The 24,057-nt window shown below is 58.3% G+C and overlaps 1 protein-coding gene across 2 annotated transcripts in view; it reads right to left on the reverse strand.

Moving 5' to 3' along the window:
• Positions 1 to 24,057, reverse strand: part of SDK1 (sidekick cell adhesion molecule 1) — a 576,882-nt gene that overhangs the window by 130,296 nt on the left and 422,529 nt on the right. For both annotated transcript variants that reach the window (XM_053926257.2, XM_053926258.2), the window contains 8 exons: positions 19,759 to 19,870; positions 18,942 to 19,132; positions 12,975 to 13,058; positions 9,797 to 9,991; positions 7,073 to 7,189; positions 5,881 to 6,048; positions 4,044 to 4,146; positions 1,892 to 2,068 (listed from right to left, as the gene is read on the reverse strand). In XM_053926257.2, the coding sequence (XP_053782232.1) occupies positions 1,892 to 2,068; positions 4,044 to 4,146; positions 5,881 to 6,048; positions 7,073 to 7,189; positions 9,797 to 9,991; positions 12,975 to 13,058; positions 18,942 to 19,132; positions 19,759 to 19,870 (1,147 nt within the window). The remainder of the gene's footprint in view (positions 1 to 1,891; positions 2,069 to 4,043; positions 4,147 to 5,880; positions 6,049 to 7,072; positions 7,190 to 9,796; positions 9,992 to 12,974; positions 13,059 to 18,941; positions 19,133 to 19,758; positions 19,871 to 24,057) is intronic.

The following is a 24,057-nucleotide window of genomic DNA, read 5'->3' on the forward strand; positions in this document are numbered from 1 at the left end:
AATAAGCAAATAGTAGGGAAGGTATGTAAATTGGCAGAACATAAAAACTGCAGACCGGTAAGAGCGCACTATATTAGAAGTAGGCAATTTAGCTTCTGCTGACAGGGTCCTTATGAAACACTAGCGCTTATTTGGTGCCAGTGATGGATGATGTACGAGTTCTCAAAGGTGGTTTTAAAGATGTGATCAGCACGGTGGATTGTGTGCAGTCACCAGCCCGGACTCCAATACCACCAAAATATTTTTAAAAAATCCCCAACGTGAGCTGCGGACGGGAGGAGGAGAGACGCAGGGTTTGTTCCTGGGGGAAAAGCCCAGGGTGTGAGCCTCGAAGGGGATGAAGGGCGGGAGCGACATCAGAAGGCGGTGCCAGTAACACACACACATCAGTTCATCCCTGCATTCGACCGCTGACGTGTGTTTGCTGAGGGCCTGCAGTGCCCCCAGCTGCTCTGGTTCAGCAGGGAGGGAGCTCCCCCCTGGCGTGGCCCGTGGAAGCACCATGGAGGCACCTGGTGCCCCACTAGTGGAGCCTTCAGGTGGCCAGGGCAGAAGACACCCGTCTGGCCACGGAGGCTGCAGACCACTGGGGTGCCCTGCGGGGGCACAGGAGGACAGAAAGAGCCCGGTAGGCGGGTCCAATGGCAAAAGCAGGGGTGGGGAGCTTCTGCACTTCCACGCTCACTGACAGAGCTGGGGGGCCACCTGCCCATAGCCTGTGGCCACAGCACCAGGACCCCCAGCTGACCCTCTGGGGCTGGGGGCTCCTGCTGCCTCGTGACTGACTAGGGTGATGCTTGCTCCCAACAAGGGAGTAACCTCCACAGAGAACAAGGGTGGGTCATCCTGGAGAGAGCCCATCTGGGAGGCCAGCGGGGCCATCTTGGGTTCTGGAGGTGCAGGCCAGGCCCGTTCCACGGGGCACCCCGGTCCCCGCCCTGTGGCTCAGCACTCAGCAAGCCTGCCTCTCATCTCTAAGCCCCTTGGCCGGGTCTAGGGGTTCAAGGACAAATGAGGAGTGGCCTTGTACCCAAAGTGTTCAGGTTCTATTTTTAGGGAATGAATTTTGACTACAGATTCCTTCCTGGATCAAGGCGAGCAGAGTCCAGTAAAAAAACCTCTCAAAATCGCCTTTGCTAATGGTCTGGCAAGTGCGTGCTGGCGGGGACGCTGCTGGAGCTGTCTGCTGCCCCAGCGCCCACCCGGTCTGCGTCTTTGCAGGTTTTACTGCGTACATTTGTGCTGGGGGAATATCTGGGAGGACAGCATTTTTAAAAAGCAAATAAATAGTTTGTCAGCAGGAGTTTCAGCTTCTGCCCACGTACAGAGGGAATTGTGCAAAAGAGAAGCGAGACAGAGATGGCTGCTCCCCACCTTGGGCCCTCGGGACCCCCAGGAAAGCCCAGATTAGAAGTCATGGGCAGCTGACTGCATTTTCGGGATCCCTAAAGACTTCACAGGAAGCGCGTGTTCGCCCAAGGAGAGGCAGCTGGCACTAACGGCAGCGCGAGACCCAACCACGCTCACCCCAGCGGTGAGCCCACCGTCGTCACCGACTGGAAGTTCTGATGGGCATTAGGTGGAAAAGTGGGCCCGCTGCTGCTTCGTGCAGTGCAGTGAGCAGAGCCCCCCGCAGCGTGGAGTCTCTGGGGGGCTGGGGTGAAGAGAGCCCCGAAGGCCAGTCATCGAGCCTCCTGGGAAGCCAAGGTGGGGGCCTCCTGCGTGTACCTGCCTGCGAGGCCTCGGGCAGGGACGTTCAGCTGCCAGCTGAGAGCCGATGTGGGCATCCCACGTGGGAAGTGCCGGGCCCTGGGAGAGGGGCGTGTGGTCCCCATGATGAGGGCAACAGGGGGCAGCTCAGGGACACCGCGTGAACTCAGCGTGGACTCACATCACTTCCAGGCGGGCCGCCCTGGAGTCGCTGCCCCCTTCAGAGATGACGGTGCAGGTGTAGTCTCCGATGTCACCCGACCAGGTCTGGCTGATGAGGAGGGACCCATCCTTCTCCACCACTACTCTGGAGCTGCTGGACGGGCTGATGACCACGTTGTCCTTCTTCCAGACGTAGCTGCAGCCAAGCAAAGAGCCTTGCGTTAGAGGGGGTCTTGAGTGAGAACCTTGTGCTGATCCTTCCCTGTCTGTTAAAAAGCAGGTGGCCAGTGACCTTGTGGCTGTACCAGAAACCACTTCCTGCTCTGGAAAGGTGAGTTTTATCGTGTGCGAGTGATACGTATAAAGAAAGAAAAGAAAAGGCGAAACCAGACATTGCGCTCACAATAAGGAAAAGGACAATGAAGCTAACACAGAACAAAGGGCATCCCTGGGACCGGCGGGCAGTCTTTGGGTTTAGAGACGGGACGTCTAGAGTCGCGGTCACACGTGTCCCCTACAGACACAGTTCCTTGCCTTCCTGCCCAGGAATGCCCCGAAAGACAAGTCTCGCCTGGAGAGGAGGCGATGACTGTTTGAAGACCCCCCAGAGTAGAATCCCCCAATTTCTGAGGGGGGGGAAGCAGATTACACCCCATAAACATGTTTCCTCAAAACCAAACCATTCCGGCAGGCTGCCCCCAGCACCGCATTTCTTCCTCGTTCATCTTACTTGCGACAGCGTGAGCGCATCTTTCTCTCCAAATAGAGACTCGGCTGTGTAGCCCTTGCGTGTCAGTGGGCAGGGCCCCTGTGCACAGCCGGCTGGGCGGAGAGCTGGCTGTCCCCCCAGAACAAAGGCCTCCGTGCACAGGGACCGACATCCACCAACCGCTTGCTCAAACCTCTGTCTGAGACAGAGCAGGACTGCCTCCACAGAAGGAAAGGAGGAGACGGCTCACTTTGGGTGCTTCAGTGGTGACTGCCGCTTTAGGGCCCGGTGTCCCTCGGGCCGAGCAACCCTGGGACAAGGGGGCCCCAGGAATGAGCCCTCTAACCCCCTCCCAGGAAGGGGCTGCACGTGAGTCTACTCAATCCCACAGAAAGTTGGGGGACAGGCACGGAGACCAGGGGTTGGGCGAGCTTGGCGCGGAAGGCCAGCATTGCCCTGCGCCTTCCCGGGAGGTCCTCGCAGCTCACTGAGGAGCGAGCAGGCGCCCCCCGGGCTCGGCACCTGTCTCTGAGACAGCCCCCGAGGGTCTCTGGGAACCTCTGACTCCTTAGTTTTTGTCTGTGTTGCATTCAGCGGTCTTGTGACTAAACCAGAGCAGGTTTTGAACTCTGGGGCCCCTGGAGGGCCTGGTGCAGGTACGGAAGTTCTCGACTGGCCAAGTGCCTGCCCCAGAGGAGTGAGAAACAGCTGAGTCCCTGACCCCAGCCGGCCCCACACGCCTCCACCGCCGCCTGCCTCTGCTCAGAGGGGTGCTCCAGAGCGCAGGGGCGTCGCGAGTCGACCACTGGGCCAGAGCGCAAACACTAGGAGGCTCTGTCTTTCTGGATTTAGGTCCAGGTCTGGGGCTGAAGACGAAAGCCGCTCTGAACGCGGTGGGCCTGTGGGAAGAAGTCGGCCGCCGTGCGCTTGCCTGTGGTGTCACATTTCCACCGTGGCTTTCCCGGCCTGAGCCCCAGGAAAGGCGGTGGCTACAACTCATTCCATGACTCTGCAAGTCACCCAGTCCCCTTCTTTCCACGAACTGCCCTCTGACTGTGTGAGACAACAGTGGGTGCTCTGCTCCGTGTGCAGGCCTCCCCGTTCCACGCTCCCGACAGAGCCTCCCCTGGAGCAGGGAGAAGCCCTCTCGGGGCAGCTGGCCCTCGCAAACACTGCTGCGGTCCCGCCCGGTCCCCGTGGGTTTTCCTCCCATTAAGTGTGAGCCTCTGACACGTGTGTGGCACGGGCAGGGCATTAACCTCGGCAGGAAGATCACGAGGACCTCGCGGCACTGAGGCATGGAGCGGGACACACCCCTGTGGATGACACACAAGGCTGGCGTGGAAAATGGGGCGTGTGTGATGGATGGCGGAGCCCGTGACTGCACGGCGCCGTGATCAGGGATCTGTGGCTGTAATCAGGGTACGAACAAGCCCCAAACACGGTAACTGAGGGAGCTGACCGGAGAGAGACGCGGGGGTCGTGAGTGGCTCCGCAGCGTAGTGTGGCTGTGGTTCCCTTAATCACCACGCGGTCCTCCGGCGGGTGGATGATGGACGTCCGGTCTGAAACACACACAAGCCGCAGGTCAGACGAAACGGAACTGGTCGTCTGACATCAAACACTTCCTCCCGTCTAGGAGACACACGTGCGTGTCACGGCACTCGGGGTCCGTCAGGAAACTGAAAGAACCCACCCTCTCAGGTCATCCCGGGAGCTCTGGACACCGGGGAAGCAGCGAGAGAGGAAGATGGCCTGCGAGTGTTGATTACGTCTGCACTCTTAGGCAAACGTCTCGATCCCTCCCCGGCACAGTCAGCACTCTCGTGATCTACTGCCCCCCAGCCCCTCCTGACTTGTCTTACTCAGTCCTCACAACAGTCCCGTCAGGGCCGCGATGGCACCGCCCCCGGTTTTCAGGAAGGAAATGATGCTCAGAAATACAGGGGTTTGCCGGATGCTGCCCAGCTAAGAAGCAGTGGGGCTGGTGCCCTGCAGCTGAGCCCAGACCAGCAGCTGTCCCCCGTGGCACAGCTGCCACAGTACCGGCCCGCACTGCACCCTCCGAGGTGGGCGCTGCTGTGGCACCAGGAACAGAGCCTGGAGTGCGGGGGTCACCAGACTGAGCTCAGGGCCCAGCCTGAGCACTTGCTAGCGGGCATCTGGAAAGCATCGCTGAGCTTCCGATTCCTGTGTGTGGAAGGGGGAGCTGTGGACGCCCTGCAGGCCAGAGTGGCTCCTGGCACTGCACTGTCATTCTGACCTTGAACTTGGCAGAGCCACACAAGTGCCCGGTGAGTGATCCATCGAAATGCAGACATCAGTGTGTCACCAGCTTTTAGACATACGGTTAATTTTAGGGACCAGGATGAATCAGAAGTGGCTGATGGTGTCACCCACCGGAGGGGACAAAACCTCCTTTCCAGCACTTGACAACCCTGGGGACGGCACGCTCTGCTTCAGACTCAGGGTGTCTTCGGAACACCCAATGCCTTAGAAAGGTCACACGTCAAAGGGACACCAGCGGTCTCAGGAAAACCTGCATGGATACGAAGTAAAGCCCAAGCTCTTCTTTAAGGGCTGTGTTGTGACACATCAGTCGCTCAGCCAGTTGAAATTTTCTCTTCTTGTAGAGATGGCTTACGAAGACCGAGTAGTGAGCACTCCAAGCTTTTTCGAGTAATGACTTTTTAGTGAGAGAGCCACGTCTGAAGTGGAGAGAGGAAGCTCCTGGGTGAGTGAAGGTGTGGGGGCGGGCACACGTGCTGGGCCAGCCAACCCCTCTGTTCCGGAAAACAACAGCCTCCTCTGCATTTCAGGAGCGCTTGTCGTAGGTAAAATAAGAAACAGAAGTTGTAGAAACAAACATTTCCGTTCATTCCTCGTATCCAGGGGACACTGGCTGGGAGGGATCCAGTGGGCTTCAACGATCGTATAGGAAAGAAATACACTTTCTCTAGGATTTTAATTCTTGACTCGGTTTTCTTACATGATGATTATAAAATTAATCAGCCTGTCAGTTTTGTTCGAGCTGCCTGGGGACAATGTCCGTACTCGACAGACTTGAGAAGGTCGATCTTTGACCTCTCCTGAAACGCCCCCTTTAAATCGCGGAACACACTTTCTAATTCTTCTTTGGAAACTGAAAGATTAATTACTCAACAGATGCCTCTGTATCAGCTGTAAAAATAACCACTGTCCTCTGACTGAATCAGAGGGCCCATGGGCACCGTGGCGTCCCTAAGCACAGAGACATGGTCACGCAGCCGCGAGGGAGGCGGGGCCCCCGGGGTCCTTACTCCACACGGTGAGCGTGGCCGATGCGCTCAGGGCCCCCGCCGTGCTGGTGGCGTAGCAGGTGTAGTCGCCAGCGTCCTGGGTGAAGACAGGGGCGATCTGCAGACCCCCGGACTCGAGCAGCATGAACCTAGGGATCCGCACGGAGCCGCTGGCCAGAGTGCGGTTTCCTGAAGGGCGACAGAGAAAACGAGGCTGTCAGACTGTGACCCTTGAGAGAAGGTCATGCCTAGAGCCCCAGCCGAGAACACGACTGCAGGCAAGGCCGGCATGTGAAGCGGGGACGGTCTGCGCAGACGGCCAGCGCTGTGGCCTTCACAGCCATCTGTGCCATCACGAGCCGCGAGCACCTGGTTGTCGGTGAGATGGATCAGGGGCCGTGGCCGGGACTGTTCTCTTTGGGGGCTGGTTCTGAGTTTTTGTTATGGCTGCATGCCTTTGAAAACTTCTCTGCAAGCCAGGACTGCATTCTCAATCGGGCAAAAACAAGCATAAAACAGAAGAGCCCTGCCCTTCTCTTTAATCTGCGGCTTCCCAGGTCTGTCGGCTGCGGTCTGGGCACGCGGGTTACACCCGTGTGAGTGGAGACGCCACCCGTGGTTTTAAACCGGGAGCATGAAGAAGGCCTCAGTGTTGACGTCCCACCCAGGTACAGTCCGCCCAGCGGGCCCGGTTAACGCGGACCGACGCAGGCCAGCACGGATTTGTGCGGGATGCCGCGTCAGTGACACACTCCCGGAGTGCTGGGGGGTGGGCGCTGCAGGGAGAGCCGGGGTGGCGCCTCCCTCCGCAGGAAGGAAACACAGCGGGCCAAGCACCTCCCAGGTGTCCACAGGGGAGGACGCCAGCGGTCCTGTGCTAAAGGCAGGTTTCTTTATATAAAAAAAAGGCCACGATTCTTAATTTGTAACGTCCCTGAGGGAGAACGCCGTGGTTTCGGGCTTTCCTGGCAGCCCTGCTCCCATCCCAACGCCGAGGACTAAAGGGGCCCCAGGCCCATGGCAACTGGTGATGGGTTTAGACAGAGGGCAGTGACATTCAATTAGTTTAAACAGACAAGTTTTAAAAAGCCTGTTTAAACGAAGACTAGACTAAGCTCTGGGAAGGTGACAAGTGCCTTGCCCGTCTCACTCATCCCGGTGCCTCTGGCATCTTCACCGGACAAGAGCCACTGTGACAGGGTGTGCCACCTACCTCTCCTCCACGTGATGGCGGGTTTGGGGGCCCCAGACACCCCACACCTCAGCGTGGCTGTCGTCCCGTCGGTGACTGTGGTGTCCACCGGAGGCTGAGCGAATGCCGGTGCGACATCTAGGCAGGGGAGTGGAAGTGGGGCACGGTCAGCGCGCTGTCCCTCAGAGACGCCACCCAGCCAGGCGCATGGTCTACGTGCACTTTTACAGAACTAATCTCAGAGGTAACCCCAGCGACAGGTGAAAGCCCTCCTGGGGTGCCGACCGCCTTCCCCGATCCTCTCCCAGGGGCCGCAGAGAGACGCAGCCTCCTGATGCAGCAGACCCCGTGGGCGAGGCAGGGCCTGGGAGCTGCTTCCGTGAATGTCAAAGGAAGACATTTGTTTGAAGAAATCCAACATGCTGCTTTCATTACTTAAAAAAAAAAACCCTCAAAAGCTAAAAAGCTGATTTCTGAATGTTGGATATTATCCAAATGAGATGCCTTCACACTTCCCAGGATCAGTCCTGAAAGTTAAAATGACCGGGTGTCGAGGGTCAGTAAGGGGCCCCCGGGAGGCGTGACGGGCCTGGCCGCGGGGTCTTGCTCACGGAGACCGCACCAGCCTCCAGCCCCTGAGCCCGAGTGAGGCCAGGAGGGATGGGGAGCTCGGGCTGGCTCCAGCGTGGGCTCGCCCGACGGCGCCGCTGTGACAGCAGTGATGCTGGGGTCCCTGAGCAGCAGTGGTCTGCATCTCCAGGTCCTGTGTGAGGACCCCAGCCCGCGGACCTGGGCTGATGTCCCAGGAGGAGAAGGGCAGGACTCTACATAGCCAGGGCACAGCTGCCGCCTGTCCCGCCCTGGGGGGGCTGCCCGTGAGCCCAGTAGTTCCTGATGATTCTGCCGCTAAGCCCACCCCTTCTCCCTCCTCTGGTGCCACCACCTGGACGGTCCCAGGCCTCTGCTGTCCCCCTCGCGGTCTGCTCTGCCCCCTGCTTGGGGTGCCCCCTGAAAGCGCTGAGTGACACCCTGCCACCCCTGCTCACAGCCTCCGGGGCCCCGCCTCCCCCTGCCCCTCTCCTACTGACACCCCTGCTCCTGGGCAGGCCGGTCCTCACCTCTTGGCCTTCTCCCTGAGCCCACACCTGTCTGGTGTGTCCCTCTAAAATGAGTGCAGGACTCCTCCCCTCCGCCCATGGCACGCAGGTTCCTAGCACGGCCACGACAGGCCCCTCCCTACTTCAGACCTCAGCCTCGGAGCCCCCTCAGAGCGACCTCCCGGTCACCACGAGCTGGCCTGGTCCAGCGTCTTCACAGCGCTCACCTCTCGGTCCCCAAGCCCGATGGACCCACAGGGCCTGACACATGCTCAGTAAGTTTTTGCTAAATGAGCAGTAAATATTGATTGTTCTACACCATATTTTTATTCCATTAAAGGTGTTTTAATGTGGAAAAAGTCCATTTTGCTAAACGCTGCGTTTAGCAATCATAATCACTTATTTATGTTCGCTTTCCAGTTGTCATGGTAACCAGTTTAAGCAGCACTTTCTTCTAAATTTCCAACCTGATCCTCAAAGAACCTCATGGACCTGGCCGGTTCCATTTTGACGACAATGTGGAGGCTGAGAAGTGAAGGGAAGCCCCCCAGGTCTCTCACTGGGGAGGTGGCAGCCTCCACCACCCGACTGGAGGGCCAAATCCGGCCACTGCCTGCTTTTGCCATAAAAACTTTATTGGAGCGCAGCCACGCCCACAAGCTTTGCATTGTGGGTGCTCTGTGATGCTGCTCCCGCAGAGGGGAGTCACGGTGACAGAGGCCACGTCCCTCAAGTCCCTCAACGCTGAAACTGTTCCCCATCGGCCCGTTACAGAGAGCTTGCTGAGCCCGGCCCCACAGCCCCCTGGCCCCCACTGCAAGATGTGCTTTGGATAGTTCTAACTGACCACCCTGGGTTTCCAGCATAAGCACCCAGTCCTATTTCTACCGTTTGAGGTGACACCGGTTTCCTGTGCTCTGAACTAGATGATTGACTGGACCCCCGGGCCAGGCTCACGGAGATGAGCCCGTTTCCTGAAGCGTATGCACGAATCTATAAATATTCTGTCCATCTCCGAACTCCACTGACAAGCGCCACCAGCCCACCCAGCTGAGGAGACGAGCCCTTTCCCCCACAAAGGGCGACTGAGTGGCGTAGGTCCAGTCTCGGAGCTCTGCCTCGTCAGAGAACGACAGGGCGGCTGTGGGAGGTGGGGGAGAGAAGCCGCAGGTGCGACTGAAGCCTTCGCCGTTCTTGGGTTTCTCCGAGTGCCCGAGTATTTACGTTAATGGGGTAATAAAAGAAACTCCAGAACTGTAATCATTCAGTGAAACCACAATAGAGAGCGGATATTTAGCAAATGGGAAAATGACCAAAAGGGGAAGGTTAGGGATGAGCTGTTCCCGGGATGTCCGGAAGCACGGGGTTTTCCTGCTTCTGCGTGCAGAGGAGGCTCGGGAGCCGGGCCCCCCAACACCCGCCAAGAGCAAAGTGGTGTCCGCCGGGACACCTGGGCACTCGCGCCCAGGGGTGACCACAGAGCTAACGGGTGGCTTAGGCGTGCTGTGGCGAGGTTCTCCTTGGTGGTCACCTTGGGCCACTGCGCCCTGTCCATTACCTCAGGGGGCTGAACAGATAGGACCACTTCCTGAATGTGTCCCGGGGCAAAGGTCAGGAAGCTCTAGCCTCTCTGAGGGACGGTACTCACTGGTGACGTCCAGGTAGGTGGAGGTCTGGACCTCGCCTCCTGCGTTGCTGGCAAAGCACTGGAAGACCCCCGAGTCGTCGGGACGCAGCTTCTGGATGCGCAGGCTCCCTCCCGGGAGCACTCTGTACCGGGGGTGCTGCGGCGGGCTGATGCGCACGGCGTCCTTGTACCACCACAGCGTGGGCAGCGGGACCCCTGCGGAGGAGAGGGGACAACCGGGCAAGACCAGTCACACACGGGGATCCCTCACATGAGGACTGAAAGGCAGTATCGCAACAGGCGTTTCAGCTGTCACTTTTCTCATCTCACACGAAGCAAAGGACCCAGAGCGGCTCCCAGTGGGAGGGCGGGAGTGACGCCCAGGCCCAGCGGTGGCCCTTCCGGGCGGCCCTGCGCCTACATAGCCTCGTGCCCTGTGTGGACGAGTAAGTCCGCAAGAGTTGACTTCCAGGCAGACGGGGTGGGGATGCAGGTCCCGGCTGCTCTCAGGGCCCTATTCTGTCACTTGGGCTTGGGGACAGTAGCCAGGGTGGGAGACAGGAGGAGCCAGCTCCCAGGTGTGTGCCACGTGGGCTGAGTGTCCCCTGCCCCTGCTCCTCACGTTTGGAAAGGAGGGGACCCTTGGGACCACAGAGGTTGTCGTGAGGAGGCATTGGGTCAGTCTGTATAAAACCCGGGGGGCCAGGCACACAGAGAGTGCCATGTGGGCGGTGTCTGTTTCCTGTGACAACTAACAACAGTCACAGTGAGTGCCACCTGTTAAACAGCCTTCCCTAAGGAGGTGGCGTCTCCGCTCTGAGCAGAGTCTCCTGTGGCACAGGGGCGGTTTATCAGGTTCAGGAACAAGTGCACGAGACGCGTTTGGTTAGAGGTCCGGGGGACCCAGGGGCATTAAACCGTGGACACAGGAAGCGTTGCCTGGCCCCCGAGACAAATGCATGCGCAGTGGATGCGGAGGAGGGGCTGTGGGATGGCTCTCTCCTTGAACCCCGAGAGCAAATGGGGCCAAGAGCACGGCCAAGACTTTGACTGAGAATGGGAAGGCTGGGCTGAGGCCAAAGGCATGGCCATCACTCCTGGGTGCCCCTTCCTTGTGCTCAGGACACCCCGGTGACCCGGGAGCTGCAGTGGGAGCCAGCCAGACTGTCCTGCAGAAGGTACATGCAGGGGACCAAAGACAAGCTCCCGGGGGCAGAGCCTGGGCTGGACGGGCAGGGACTGTCCTCAGCCCGAGCACACGAGGGCCCATGCTGCTCTGCCCGTGTGGCTGTGGCCAGCAACGGGGGAGACTGCTTCCTCGGGACTCTGCCCTGGGCCCTCCTGAAGTCACCACAAGGGGTAAACTGATACCCTGAAGAGGCTGCCCATTGTCCTGGACTCCAGTGGGCACAGTGCTGGCTGGGGGGCCACTGGGAGAGTGCAGACAGAGCGAGGCTCATTTCTACATCTCAGAAGGTTCTGTACCTCGGTTTCCCTAGATGGAAAGTTAACGTAACGTAAGTGTCTTCACGTGATGGGTGGTGGAGAGCACGCCAAAATCTCCTGATTGAAGATGCTATGTAGGTGTAAGATGCCTTCTTTTAATAAATAAAGTTAATGTCGTGGAATATTTCAAGATAATGTGTTCTCGGATTCTGTTCTCTGCCTTAATTATGTTTCTTGTCGCTTTTCATTAAATCAGGAAATTAAAAAAATCCATTTCAAGGTAAATGCATAACCAATTCACGTAGAAGCCAGCAGCAGCCCCATGGCGCAGCCCTCACGAACAGCCCCTTCGAGTGTGGCCGCAGCTTCGTGGTCAGAGTGAAGGAAAGCAGTAAATCCCGGGACGGTCACGCCACGTGGAAGACCTGTCCAGTTGTTTGTGTGTGAGTGTGCCCCTAACAGGCAGTTCGCCCGCAGAAATCGTGTAAAGGGGGCATTCCCTCCCTGAGGGGCCATCGTCAGACGGTCCGTCACTGAGAAACGACCGTGAGCGGAGCGAGGACGGGAGTCTTCCTCTCGGGGCAATTTCCTGCCACCGCAGACTCTCACCCTGCAGCACTGCAGTGGCTTCGCTCACAGAGCTGCTGGCCTTGAAAAGCCGGCGTCACACAAGAAAGGGAACAGTGTGACCATCGCAGGGACAACACTTCCATTTAGGATTCGAGTTCCTCCTCCCCCGCCCTCCCCCTGCCCTGGCTGTCTGAGGGAGCAGAGAGAGAGAGAGGGACAGGGACAGAGCAGAGCTGTGAACGGCGGCCACCAGGCGCCAACCTGGGCTGAGAGCAGAGCCACTCAGGAGACGGCCTTTGGGGCAGGCCCGGTTGTTGCCCAAAGCACAGGGGACGCAGAGGGACGTGTGTCACACGACGATCCACCCAGCATCAGCGCTGTTCAGAGTGACACCTCCACCGTTTTCAGAAATGCAGGCTGACTTGTGGGTGCCTGCAGGTATTGGCTGCATTAGTTCTGTGCCCCGGGGTCTCGGCTCTCAGGCGGAAGCCAGCGTCCTGCCCGAAGCACTTGCTTTGGTGGCCGGCGGACTTGGCTGTGGGTCCTGTCTCCATGTGATCCTCGGTGGGGCACCTGCCTGGAGTTTAATGGCGACACCTCCGCACCAGATGCAGGAGAAGATTTTGCAGGAGGCACCGCACTGCGCACCCTCCCCGGCCTCCTGGCTCGGGGCCCTGAGCGCATTAGGGACCCCACTTTCCGGGGCGTTGTTTCCGAACGTGTCTGGGGAGGCGACAACCCACCTCACGGAGCTGGTTTGAAGGTTTACAAAACCAGGCCACTGCCCAGGTGCCTGTTGAAGAATCTGAAATCACCTCTCTGTCTGCAGAGCAGATGTGCTGTGGGTCCTGTCACCTCGTGGGTGGGAATGAGCTTCCTGCCCTAAGTCTGGGGGCCACGCTCCCGTGGGTCAGAGCGTTTGGAGCGAGTGAGAGGACAAGACGGCGCGGAGGCCTCCTGTGCTCCCCTCGGGTGAGCGTTGTTGTCCCTGCTCCGTGGGGAGGAGCGAGGTCACGCACCTTCCCGAGGTCACCCGCAGAGTGACTGAGTGCGGCTCTGCCCCACTGCCCCCATTTCTAACCATCACACTCAAGGAGTCCCTCTAACGGTGGCAGCTCTGCCCGGGACAAGGCCACCGCGTCCCTCCCCTCCCACCACTGTCCAGCCCCCTCCCCACACTCACCCATGGCTCCGCACGCGATGTCCACGGACGCCTCCACTTCCACCGAAATCCGACTCTCAGGCTCCGCGGTGAAATACGGCGGCTCTTCAAACAAGAAAAAACCAAAGAGCCCCTGAGCAAAGGAGGTATGTTTCAGGAGACTCTCTAGCCTAAAAGAGGCTGAATGCCTTATAAAAAGCGGTTTTGAAAACTTCATCTGTTACCAACATGTGCGCAAACTCGGAACTCAGTGAGAGAGGCCAGAGGCAATTCACACTCCCAGGGTTCGGGGAGCCGGTTCCTGCTCGGGGTGACGGCAGCTTGCCAGTTTCAGGCTTAGGCCATGGAATGCCTTAATTCAGATGTGAGAAGGACTGTCCCAAGTGGCTCACAAAGGTGGACACTCACTGCACACTATTTTACAGGCTAGTTTGCTCCAGTACCTGAACTGAATGAACACCAGGCACACTGATGCGTCCGTCAGGCGCTGGCCCACACCGGGGCAGCGCGGCCTATTAACATATTTTTAAAAGTCTTAGCAGTTCTTCCCTAAAATATAGATTTAATACTTCAGCGGAACACAACGTAATAGCTAAGAGCAAAAGGAAAAAGGGCCTCTCATCCATCTTCAGTAGCAAACCCTTAACCACTTGCGTATCTCTGGATGCTCCACTCGCCTATTCAGCCGAAAAAAAAAAAAAAAAGAGTGGTTGTATTAAACAATGAATTTCCTCGGAGAACAAACTGCAATATTTTTTTCTCGGTGTATTCAGCAGAAATTCAACAGCGGCATGGCCAGGCTCGCGCGGTGTTGGGGTGGTAGTGGTTTCGTTATCACGATAGCAAAAGGCTCCTGCATTCACTTTTGGGGGGATAATTGATTTCTGGGTGCTGTCTGCCAGAGGGGGTTATGTCCATCCTAAGGGATACCACAGCCTGGCGAGCCTCCTGTGTCAACTGTAGGCTTAAAACAGGTGGAGCCTAACAAAGGAAAAAGAGGAACAAAAACAGCATTTCAAAGAAACGATTGAGGAGAAAAGGCCGAAGGCTCCTCAGTGGAGGCAACGTTGGGCGTCACTTTTGCAGCCACAGGGACCATCCGAGCAGAAACAGTCTGCGGGAGGTCCCAGCCGGACGCATCTGCTCCATCTCCCTCATTCTGCACTGTCCCGAAGGTCACAGGAGTGCAATCCCACCCTGTACGGCCCGGGAGCTGGCTTTCCTCACGCAGCATAACGCCCGTGTGATTTGTTCCAGAGAAGCTGGTGGAAACCCGTCCCCGTGAACGGTCTCTGTTGGCAGGGCTGACAGCTCCCGGGGTACTGCCAGCTGCGGGTGCTGCCGAGCATTCCGGCCGACGGCTGGCGCCCCTTCTAACTCGGCGGTGCCCCTGGAGTCCCCCAGGCGGCAGGGAGGGACGAGCACGGGGTCAGAGACGGGGGGCACTCCTCACGCGGTGGTGAAGCTGGCCCGGCTGAGCAGACGTGCAGCCTGTGGCGTGAGGAGGCAGCCGTGGCCCCAGCATCAAGAGTGGAAGGCAGTCCTCATGGAGGAGTTGCAGCTGGGCACAGTGGGTGCTGACCCCGCTCGGCGGGTGGGGGGGGCTCTCCTGGCACACTCAGGAGGGGTCTCCCCACATGACTCAGGCAGGTTCACACAGAAGACCTGCCCTCTAACTCATTTGCACCGGTTTAAGGAAACCTTAAAGTGTCTTTTTTATGGTTTTCACATGTGACCGGTATTAGAAGCACCCAAGGGAATGACTGGCACCCTATCGCAGCTATAGAACTCACCTATATGGGAGTTTATGAGTGAATGAAGCTCAGAAAGCAGAGCGGTTACAGAACTGTTTCTGAAGTAACAGGTAAATCCGTGTGAGGCCGACACCACATGACGTCTGGGAGACTTGCTTCTGAGCGCAGGCCGGCAGGCCAGCTCTCAGGGCCTGGGGCGGAGCAGGGAGCGTGCTGCTCCTGGTACCCTGCGGCCTTCCAGGCCCCTTCCCCCGTCTTCTCTGCCCACCTACACACCATGCACCCAGCGCACAGTGTGTCCGCGACTCGGACGGAGGATGAGGGAGCAGGACTTGCGAGACCGTTTCTTCCCCTGAAGAGGAGGAACATTTTAGATCTTTGGTAATACCCTCCATCTCTCCTCCCCGGTTTTCCGTGTTGCCCCTGAAGTCACGCGGATGCCAGAAATCCAGAGAAGACTAAGACAGCATTCTTCTCCGAAAAAGACCGCTGTGTGGCAGGGGCTGACCCGGGGCCAGTCACACAGAGCGGGTCATCGGTGCCTAAGGGGTGCGCGGCAGGCAGGCCCGGGCAGCCAGTGATTACAGTCAGAGGATGAGGTGTGCTAGCTCCCCGTCTGGGTGGGCTCAGCCAGTCTCTGTGGTCCAGGTTTCCCAAGGCCAAAGTCAAGGCTGTGACTGGGCTGGGTTCTTCCCTGGAGACTCTGGGGAGAATCCACTTCCTGGCTCAGTGAGGGAGGCGCCGAGCCCTGTCTGCGTAGTTGTGGGAGTGCGGTTCCCGTGTCCTTTCTGCCTGTTGCCCAGGGTCATTCTCAGGTTCCGAAGGCCACCTGCACCCCTGGCTTGTGCCGCCTTCATTTTCAAAGCCAGCAGTAGCAGACCGAGTCCTGCTTATGCTGCAAATCTCCCGAGCCCCTCATGCCTCATCTCTCCTGTGCCGATCTGCGGGAGGCGCTCTGCTTTTAGGGGCTTCTATGATAAGAGGAGACCCACCCAGCCAGTCCAAGAGAATCTTCCCCTTTTGAGGTGGGTAACCTCCATCATATCTGCAAAGCCCCTTGCCATGGAGCATATTCACATATGTGAATAGGGGGTCCAGTGATGAGGGGGTGGGCATCTTTGGGGGCCATTCTGCCCACCACAGTGGACAAAGGCACCTGACCGTGGACAATGGTGGCTAGTCAAGGGACCCCTGTGGGGTTTGCTGCTCCCTGAGATGGGCATCTGCTATGGTGGCCTCTGCGGGACCAGAAGCAGTGGTTTGTCACCCTGGCATTTGGGACAGTGAGTTGACAGAGGCCCCTAATTTGGGGGCTTCCTGAGACTGGGGCCCTGGAGCTCGCTCGTGCTGACGAGGAGCTGCCGTGGCCCTGGAGGTGTCAGGGTTGATGGCCACACGGCCAGCCCCTTCCTGGCACCATGTCTTCACACTGGGGGCCAGCCCCTCTCCTGCTGTCCTCCTGGTGTTTCAGAGGAGAGGAAAGCGTCGGCTTCAACCCCCAGTTCTGCCGGCTGCACCTCTGAATTTCTAAGTCCCGGGTGTGCCCACGCCGGCGGCACGCCCTTGCTAGAGCGAGTCGTCGTCCGTGTGCCAGGGCGCTTGCTCATGCTCCGACGTCAAAGCACAGGATGATGGCCGCACCGCCCCCTGCTGTTCAGCTGGGTATTTTCATGGTGGGTGTGCCGGGTGCTTCTGCACCTCCTCCCTGTAGCTGACTGTACGTCAAAGGGGCTGCGGTGGAGGGAGAGTCCTGGAGTCCGTCTGAGTTAGGTTTACCTGGAGGCTCAGCGGTGAGAGAAGCCTGACGTGTGGGATCTGAGCTCCGGGCCTCGCGGGGACCCTGGCAGCTCCACGCCTGCTCTGCTGGCACGGCCACCTGGAGACCTTCTGGAACAGGGCAGGGGCACCCATACTGTGCTCTGCCCACGCCACCGGGCCTTCCTCGTGCCCAGATACTGACATGTCCCCCAGAAGCAGACCCCGAGACCAGGCTCACTGCCAGCAGCTTCCTTGGGAGGCAATGGAAACACCTTGGGGAGAGCAGGAGGGCAGCTGGAAAAGAGCCCTTGTTGAGGCAGCTCCCCCGAGGGGGGCTGGAGCCTCGCCCCACAGGGAAAACTCCATGACCACGACAGCACAGAACACGACCTCCAAAGGTCGTCCCCGCCGTAAGGGCTCTTGTCCGCCATCTGATGCCAGTGACAGCTGTTCCTGGGAGGGCTGATTCCCAGTACTTCCCACCTGCCACCAAGGGCACCGAGGCTGCACGCAGGGGACACCAGGCTCCTCATAGTGGGTGGGCGGTGGGAAACGGGGCAGGTGGGGGGATGTGCTGGTGCAGCCCCGTGGCTGGTGCTGCCGGTGAGGAGGGGCCCACAGTCAGACCCTGGTGCCCTGTTCGCGCTGCAGAGATTAAGCAGTACGGCAGGGGTGCCAGGCCGAGTAAACAGCGCACGAGTCTGTCTGGTCTCATCAGTGAGAAACAGAAGGATTCGGAAGCCAATTTGTCTCTGATTTCTTCCATCTCACATTCATAAGAGAGCTTTTTCCAGCACCGCACGGTGACAGCCGGGGAAGCCGGTGAGGTTTCCTGAGGACCCCCTCCCTGAGTGCCGGGCTTGGGGTGACAACCGCCCCAGTCTCTCTCAATTGACAGAGGCCTTTCAGGGCCTTTCCAGGGAGATTCAACCACGAAATCCCACCTGTCACAGCAAATTCTCAGGAATAAAAGGGGATCGAAGTTGACATCACGAAGAAGCAAAGGGTGTTCCTGTGCCTTTAAACGCCAGACAGAGCAGTGGTAGCTGCAGGGAAGGCAAGCAGTCTGCTCTGGAATTCAGATGCAAATGCAAGGCGAAGTTCATGGAGAGATTTAAATATTTTTAAAAGGAATTATGATGGAAACAAACATTCTAGTTTACAAAGAGATAAATTTCTTGTTTAAATTACCTTACGATGTTTTAACGCAATGTAGTCCTGTCTGCTGGAGACTCATACCCCACAAATCTTAATTCTGGTTCAATCTGTGATGTGCTGTGCTCACCCAGCTACAGAGCAGCCTGACGAGCCAGTCCTCTGGGCGTGGGCTGTCACGTCCCCGAGTGCAGCTGAACAGGGGCGAGAAGGGCTGCGGGAGGACAAGCTGGGGCCCCTGTGGAGTCACAGCGGCTCGCCACCCCTCGCCTGCTTTCCCGGGCGCTTTCCTGGAAGTTTGCGCCCCTCACTCTCCTTTGTCCCGAGGGGCTGCCGTGCGCGTGGGGCAGCCGTGTTCAGGCCACAGAGCCACCTCCTCGTGATTGAAGGGAAGTGACATCCCCAAGGCCAGCTGCCTTTTAGGCAGCATTTCTCAACACTCTTGCCGATTTTGTATGAAAATACAAGCCTTTAATCTGTCTGAGCTGGACGTGGCAAACTGCGGTGCAGATTACGTGGGGAGCTATTGCTCTCTGGAGGGCTTTCTGCACATTCGGTCTTTCCTGGTCTCCCCTCCCTCCTTCGGAAGGGGAGGGTCGGGGTTGGGATTCCCCTGCCAGTGTCAGCCTTGAAGAAACCTGCCTCCGCAGAGGCCGCCACTCTGCAAGGGACAGGTCACCACGGCAGTGATCACGGCCACTGAGGAGCAAAACATTAGGGCAGTGGGATCGAGGGGAGGAGTGGAGGCCCCGCCTCAGTGTCATGCAATCCAGTTGTGACTGAAGGCAAACTGAGGCCCCCTCGGCCCCCGGGACGATGCCCGCATGCTCGCCCCTGGACCGTCCAGCACCAAGAGGCTCAATGCACCTAACTTCCTCTCCTCCATCTCCTGGCTCATGGCCTAGGAAGCAGCTCTGTTTGCATCTTTTAATTTAACAAAAGGTAACATTGAACACTTTCTAACTCTCTTCTGGGTCAAAAATGAGAGAACTAGAATCTCCGAACACTGATCGTAACAGCCAAGCAAGAGTGACAGGAGAGCTGGCGGCACGGAGGGCAGCGGGGGTGGGCGGCCCGAGAGGGCCTTCCGCATTCCAGGTCCCAAGCCTCGTCCCGGGAAGCCTTCGGGACAAGGGCTCTGGGTTTAACTACGTGGCTGGAAAAGAGAACTAGGGCACATTTGGAAAATAAAGCCGACCTCACGGCCAGGCGCTGGGTGAAACACGAAGCTGGTGAGAGGCGGGTGTGACTGTGCCGTGTGCAGGGAAGTGCCGTGGGGCTACAACCTGGGGATGACAACCGGTCACAGGGTATGCGTTACCTATGATGGAGAGAAAGGCTCGCGCTCTCGCTGGTGTGGATGTGCTCCTGGCCAGCGCCGCCTCGCAGACGTACTCCCCGGAGTCTGGGGACGTTGGGTTGCTGATGGTGAGGCGCCTCCCAAAGCTGCGGAGCCCGCTGGTGATGGTCACCCCATTCCTCTTCCAGCTCACACGCAGGTCCTCCAGCGGCCTGGGGGGAAGAGGGCGAGGGCATCGGTGACAAGAGCTGTGAGTCGGGCTGAGGGCAGTGATGACAGACAGCTCAGGCCCTCGGCACAAGCGTGGCGGAGCCGGTTCCAGCATGTGGGTGAACAGTGGGCACCTGAAACCGGCCCTGACATGCCTTCTCCCCCTCACGTCTCCGTCACCGACACGTCCTGCTCAAGGGCTCCTGAGCAGGGATAGCTAATTGTGGGAGCAATGGCCCGTGGGTGCTAACGACTCCGTTTGCTCAGGAAAAGGTGTAAAATAAATGCCACTAGGGGCACGACCAGCGGGGAGGCGCGATTGTGGGAACTCAGCTCTGCAGCGAGAACACCGGGGCCTGGAGAGGAGAGGCATGGCCTCGCCCCTCCCTGCCAGACTCTGAGGAGGGGCCCCCGCGGGAGGGCAGCTAAAGTGAGGTATGCATTCTGGGAACCTAAGTCCTGGCACGGAGGCTTGGGGGTGGCGGCCCCACTCCAGCGCGGGCTGTGCTTGCAGCGCAGCTGGTCCGACAAGCCGCCATTGCTGGGAGCTTGCAGCCCTGCTGAGGACGCCCCCCCCGCCCCCCAGTCACTCTGGATCTGTGTCCCCACGTGCAGACCAGCTGCGTACCTGGCATTCGCTATGCACTCCAGGGTGACCTCACTGGCCCCGGCCACCACGCTTCTGTTGCCTGGGGGGATCACAATGATGGGGTCCATGGCTCCGGGTGCGCCGACGTCCCCTGTGGCAGACAAAGCACAGTCCCATGTATCTCTCCTAAGTACAGGAGGTGTGTGGACCGGAAGCGATGAATGAGAGATCCTGCCGGGCCACTCTGATGGGACCCCAGAATCTCACGACCCACCGCAACCCGCCGCTATGAGGGGGCCCCCAGGGGGCCAGTGCCCCGGGGATCCCGTGTCCCGGCCTTTACCAGGTGCTTGGAGCCCAGGGTGGGGGGATCTGCAGCCCGCAGCCTCACGCGCACACCCCGGGGGTGGAGAGGTGGAGACTGTGCGCTGCTCGCGTTCTCCACAGTGCCTGCTGACTTCATTCTTGTCCAGCTGATTGAACACTTTGCCTGTTGAGTCACCTGGTCTACCTGCTGTTTTAAACCATTCAATTCTACACACACCTGGAGCAGATGCTTTGCTAGGCACGCGTGTTGGGAGAGAGCGGGCGGCCCTCCCTCGGGGCTGGTACTCAGATGTGTTCAGTGAACGGAGAGGCCACACGGCTGCTGCCCGTTGAGCCCCCCCCCCCCCCCGAAAGCCCGTGTCCCCACCTTGGCTCTGTGAGCATCCAACGGTGAGTGATGTGGCTCACTTCTGGTGACAAGGGAGAAAAAACGACACACTTTTCCCACTCTTCTCTACAGTACGTGTAGTATCAAAATTAAACTACCCGCAGTACACTCTACGACTGTTTATTTAGGGAGAATGAAGACTGATCAAACACTTCTAGAACAGGAATTTCAATTTAAGAGTGGAGACGGGAGAGTCTGGAAATAAAAACAAATTTAAATCACTGCAAACACAAACCGTTTCGTCAAGTGCTTTACTCTAAGACCCCCGCTAAGTCCCCCGCTAAGTCCCCCGCTGTTCTGAGCCGTGGCCAGGAACCGGGCGAGCCCCGGTGCTGGCCGGCGGGGCAGGCGGTGGGGTCAGGGCTGTGGAGGCCGCAGGGCCAACAAACGAACCTTTAAAGTCTGTGCACTGACCACAGAGACGCGAAGCCCATGGTCACGTCTCCGTGGTGTCCTGGACAGCGCCCGCCTCCCGGCCCTGACGGGCTGCTCTGCAGGTCTTCCTGCGACAGGCTCTCTGGGCTGAGCAGGGTGGGGACTGCGGCTGGTGGTCAGGTTCCTGAGGAGAGGCCACCGTGCACATTCATGATGGGACAAAGGACAAGAGCTGAATGCCACTCAGACCAACCACCTGCCTGTCACCTGTGACAGTCGCCGAGGAGAGGACCTCAGAAGCGCACGTTGGCCAATGGTCACGTGACACGACGGGGCAGCAGTGAGCGCTCAGAGGTCACCACGTTAGGCACTAGTTTGGCACGAGTCGCTGCTCAGCCGCGACAGCAGAGGAGGAAACCCGTGCTCAGCACGTGTCACTGCCCCGGGGGACAGTGCCCTGGACAGTCAGCCTCGAGGGCAGCTGCCCCAGAGGAACCGTGCCGACTTCACAGTCCCTCAGGTGCTCGGGACAGAAGGTGGCACCGGCCAGCCTGGCACGGGCTCAGCCGCAGCGACGGAAAGATGAAGCCCTTCACCGTGACTCCCGCAGACGGCACGGTCCTGCAGGCCCACTTTCAGTGGCACGAGGCCAGTGTCCTGCATGCCCTCCCTGGTGGGGTCAGTGGGACAGTGGGGCAACCGGCCTGGTGTGGGGCTGGTAACCATCAGCCTGTGCTCACACCGGGCCTCTCGCCCAGCACCCTGCTCTCCCCAGTGAGGTGTGAACGGCACTCGACAGGCGTCGCAGCAGGAGCAGGTGCAGGCGGCGCGGAGGGAGGTGTCACAGTTCCTAAACAGGGCGTTTGTGACAGACACACACACAGGAGTGCTGGGAAGGTGACCTTGACTTGGGGAAGCTGCCTGGGCGAGCGCCAGGCGAGGTGTTCTGAGTGCACAGCCCGTGCGCCTTCTGCGGGCTGCGGTGGCGCTCCGGTGCAGTGCCACAGGAGAGCCCGGCCCCCGCCTCCAGCCAGCGAGGACAGCGCTGGCCTGGCACGCACTGCTGGTGTGCGACCTTCTGGCTGAAACAGCGGTTTAAGTGCAGGCGAGTTCGTGTGTGCACACGGGTCACAAAGAACACAGGTCAGGCTTAAAATGAAACGCGCCCTCCCCCAAACGTGAACCTGTGGTTTGTCCACTGGCTGGTTCCCCTCAATCCGCTGGGTGCTCACCAGGGTTCTGGAGGAACCCTGGATCCCAGGGCGCAGGTTCTTTCCTGGGGCCATAAATGTTTGGTGGAGGGGTGTCCCCACCTGCCTGTCCATTCATTTCAGATGCTGAGTACTCTCCACTCTCAGAAGGGCAGGAAGCAGGCAGTTCCAGTCCTATTAACTCACCCCCCCGGTTTTCACCCCTGTGTCAAAACCAGCCCCTCCGAGACCAAGTTGGCTGCAGGTGTCTGCAGGTGTCTCCAGCCGGGACCTCTTCCCCCTGGCCATCACCCCCGGCTGGCTCGAGAGCTGCCTGCCAGACAGGGGCCTCACCATGGGTTTGCTGACAGCCTGTCTCCCTTCCTCTGTCCCAGCCTGAGGCTCCGCCCCCACCTGCTTTTGCTCCTTTGTTCAGTGAGACGAGATGATGGACGAGCATTGTGAACCTGCCGTGCTGGCTCTTCTACCTCGTTTTGTTCCCACGTTCAACTTTTGGAGGAAAGGTGAATAGAATAATACCAAGGCATTCTTAAAAGAATAAAACCAGCTCTTTATTTCTGCTGTTTCCATAGAATTTGTGATACGATACGGATCACCAATTCTCAACAAATCTCAATGATTGCTTAGTTCTTCATAAATATTCTGCGATAATGAGTCACGACTACCTCCACCAGAAACACTACTCTCTCCTTCAATGTTCTACTTTAAAAAGCCTTAAAACTCCAAACGGCAATGTATTAAGAATTATTTCCAAGAAGAAGGAAACGAAATGGGAAGGGGGAAGGGAGCTGTGTTTACTAAGTGCCCACACAACTCCCGGTTTGATCGGACCCCACGCCAGTAAGAGCTCCGCCATTGCTGAGAGGCCCGAGGTCACAGGGCTGCGAGTGGTGAGAAAGGGTTTCAGTGAAGGAATGTCTTCAGCCAAAGTTCAAAATCTTTCTTTAACCATAACGAGAAGAAAGTTTTTATGAGACAGTTCTTCCTCATAAAAACTCTGCTTGTGTTTAGTTAACCAAAAACCAAATTCTCTGTCATACTCCTCCCCCCGGCATTTCCTTAACTGAAACTTGACTTGTAGCGTTTCCACTGAACACTTCCCAGGCTGGTTCGGGGTGGTGGGAGGTGAAGACATCGAGTCAGAAGAGATTTCTGCAGAGGTCAGCAACCGACGGGCCCAAGGAGCTCCCGGGGCGGGAGGCAGAGCCTCGCCACGAGGCCTCTCTGTGGTCAGGAGAAGAACGAACTTGGGCAGAGCGGTCACGTTAATGCGGCTCTGGTTCTCCCAGACCCACCGCTTAACCGGCGAGGGGGCTGAACAGGAGCCGTTGCCAGGATGCACTTAATTGAAAAGTGCAGTCGAAGACTATCAAGTCTCTCCAGCGGAAAACAAAGGTTCAGAGTCCACCTAAGCTGCCACGCTGGGAAAGCAAGCAGATAACAGATAACGGAGCACATCCTCCCCTCTGGGGCTTCTGCGTCTCTGCTCCCAAAGTCCATTCACCTGTTTCGTCTGCACCGCCATTGCTTTCAAAAGTTGGCCATTCCTCAAACAATTAAAATTAGAAACAGAACTACCACGTGACCCAGCAATTCCACTTCTGGGTGCGTTCCCCAAGGAGACGGTACATTTCGAAGAGACTCCCGCGCCATGTCCCCAGCAGCACTGTTTACAGCAGCAAGGACGGGGACACAGCCCGAGCGTCCCAGCAGCGGATGGAGACACGGGATGTGGTGGAGCACACGACGAGCTAGCCCTCATCCGGTAAAGAACAAGGAAACCCTGCCGTCCACACAGCCACGTACACGGGCCTGGAGGGCAGCACGCTAAGCGAGGCAAGTCGACGGAGACGGATCGTGGAAGAAGGCTCTTCCACGCAGACCCTGACGCAGTGGAGCTCAGAGCCAGCGAAGGGATTGGTGGCTGCCAGAGGGGGTGCGGGTGGAGGAAAGGCGTGAAGGTGGTCAAAGTGTACAAACTTTCTACTATGAAGATAAATGAGATCTGTGAAAATAAAATATCTCTAGGTGTGGCTT

This window comes from Desmodus rotundus, chromosome 6, assembly GCF_022682495.2.
Source record: "Desmodus rotundus isolate HL8 chromosome 6, HLdesRot8A.1, whole genome shotgun sequence".
Classification (NCBI taxonomy): Eukaryota; Metazoa; Chordata; class Mammalia; order Chiroptera; family Phyllostomidae; genus Desmodus; species Desmodus rotundus.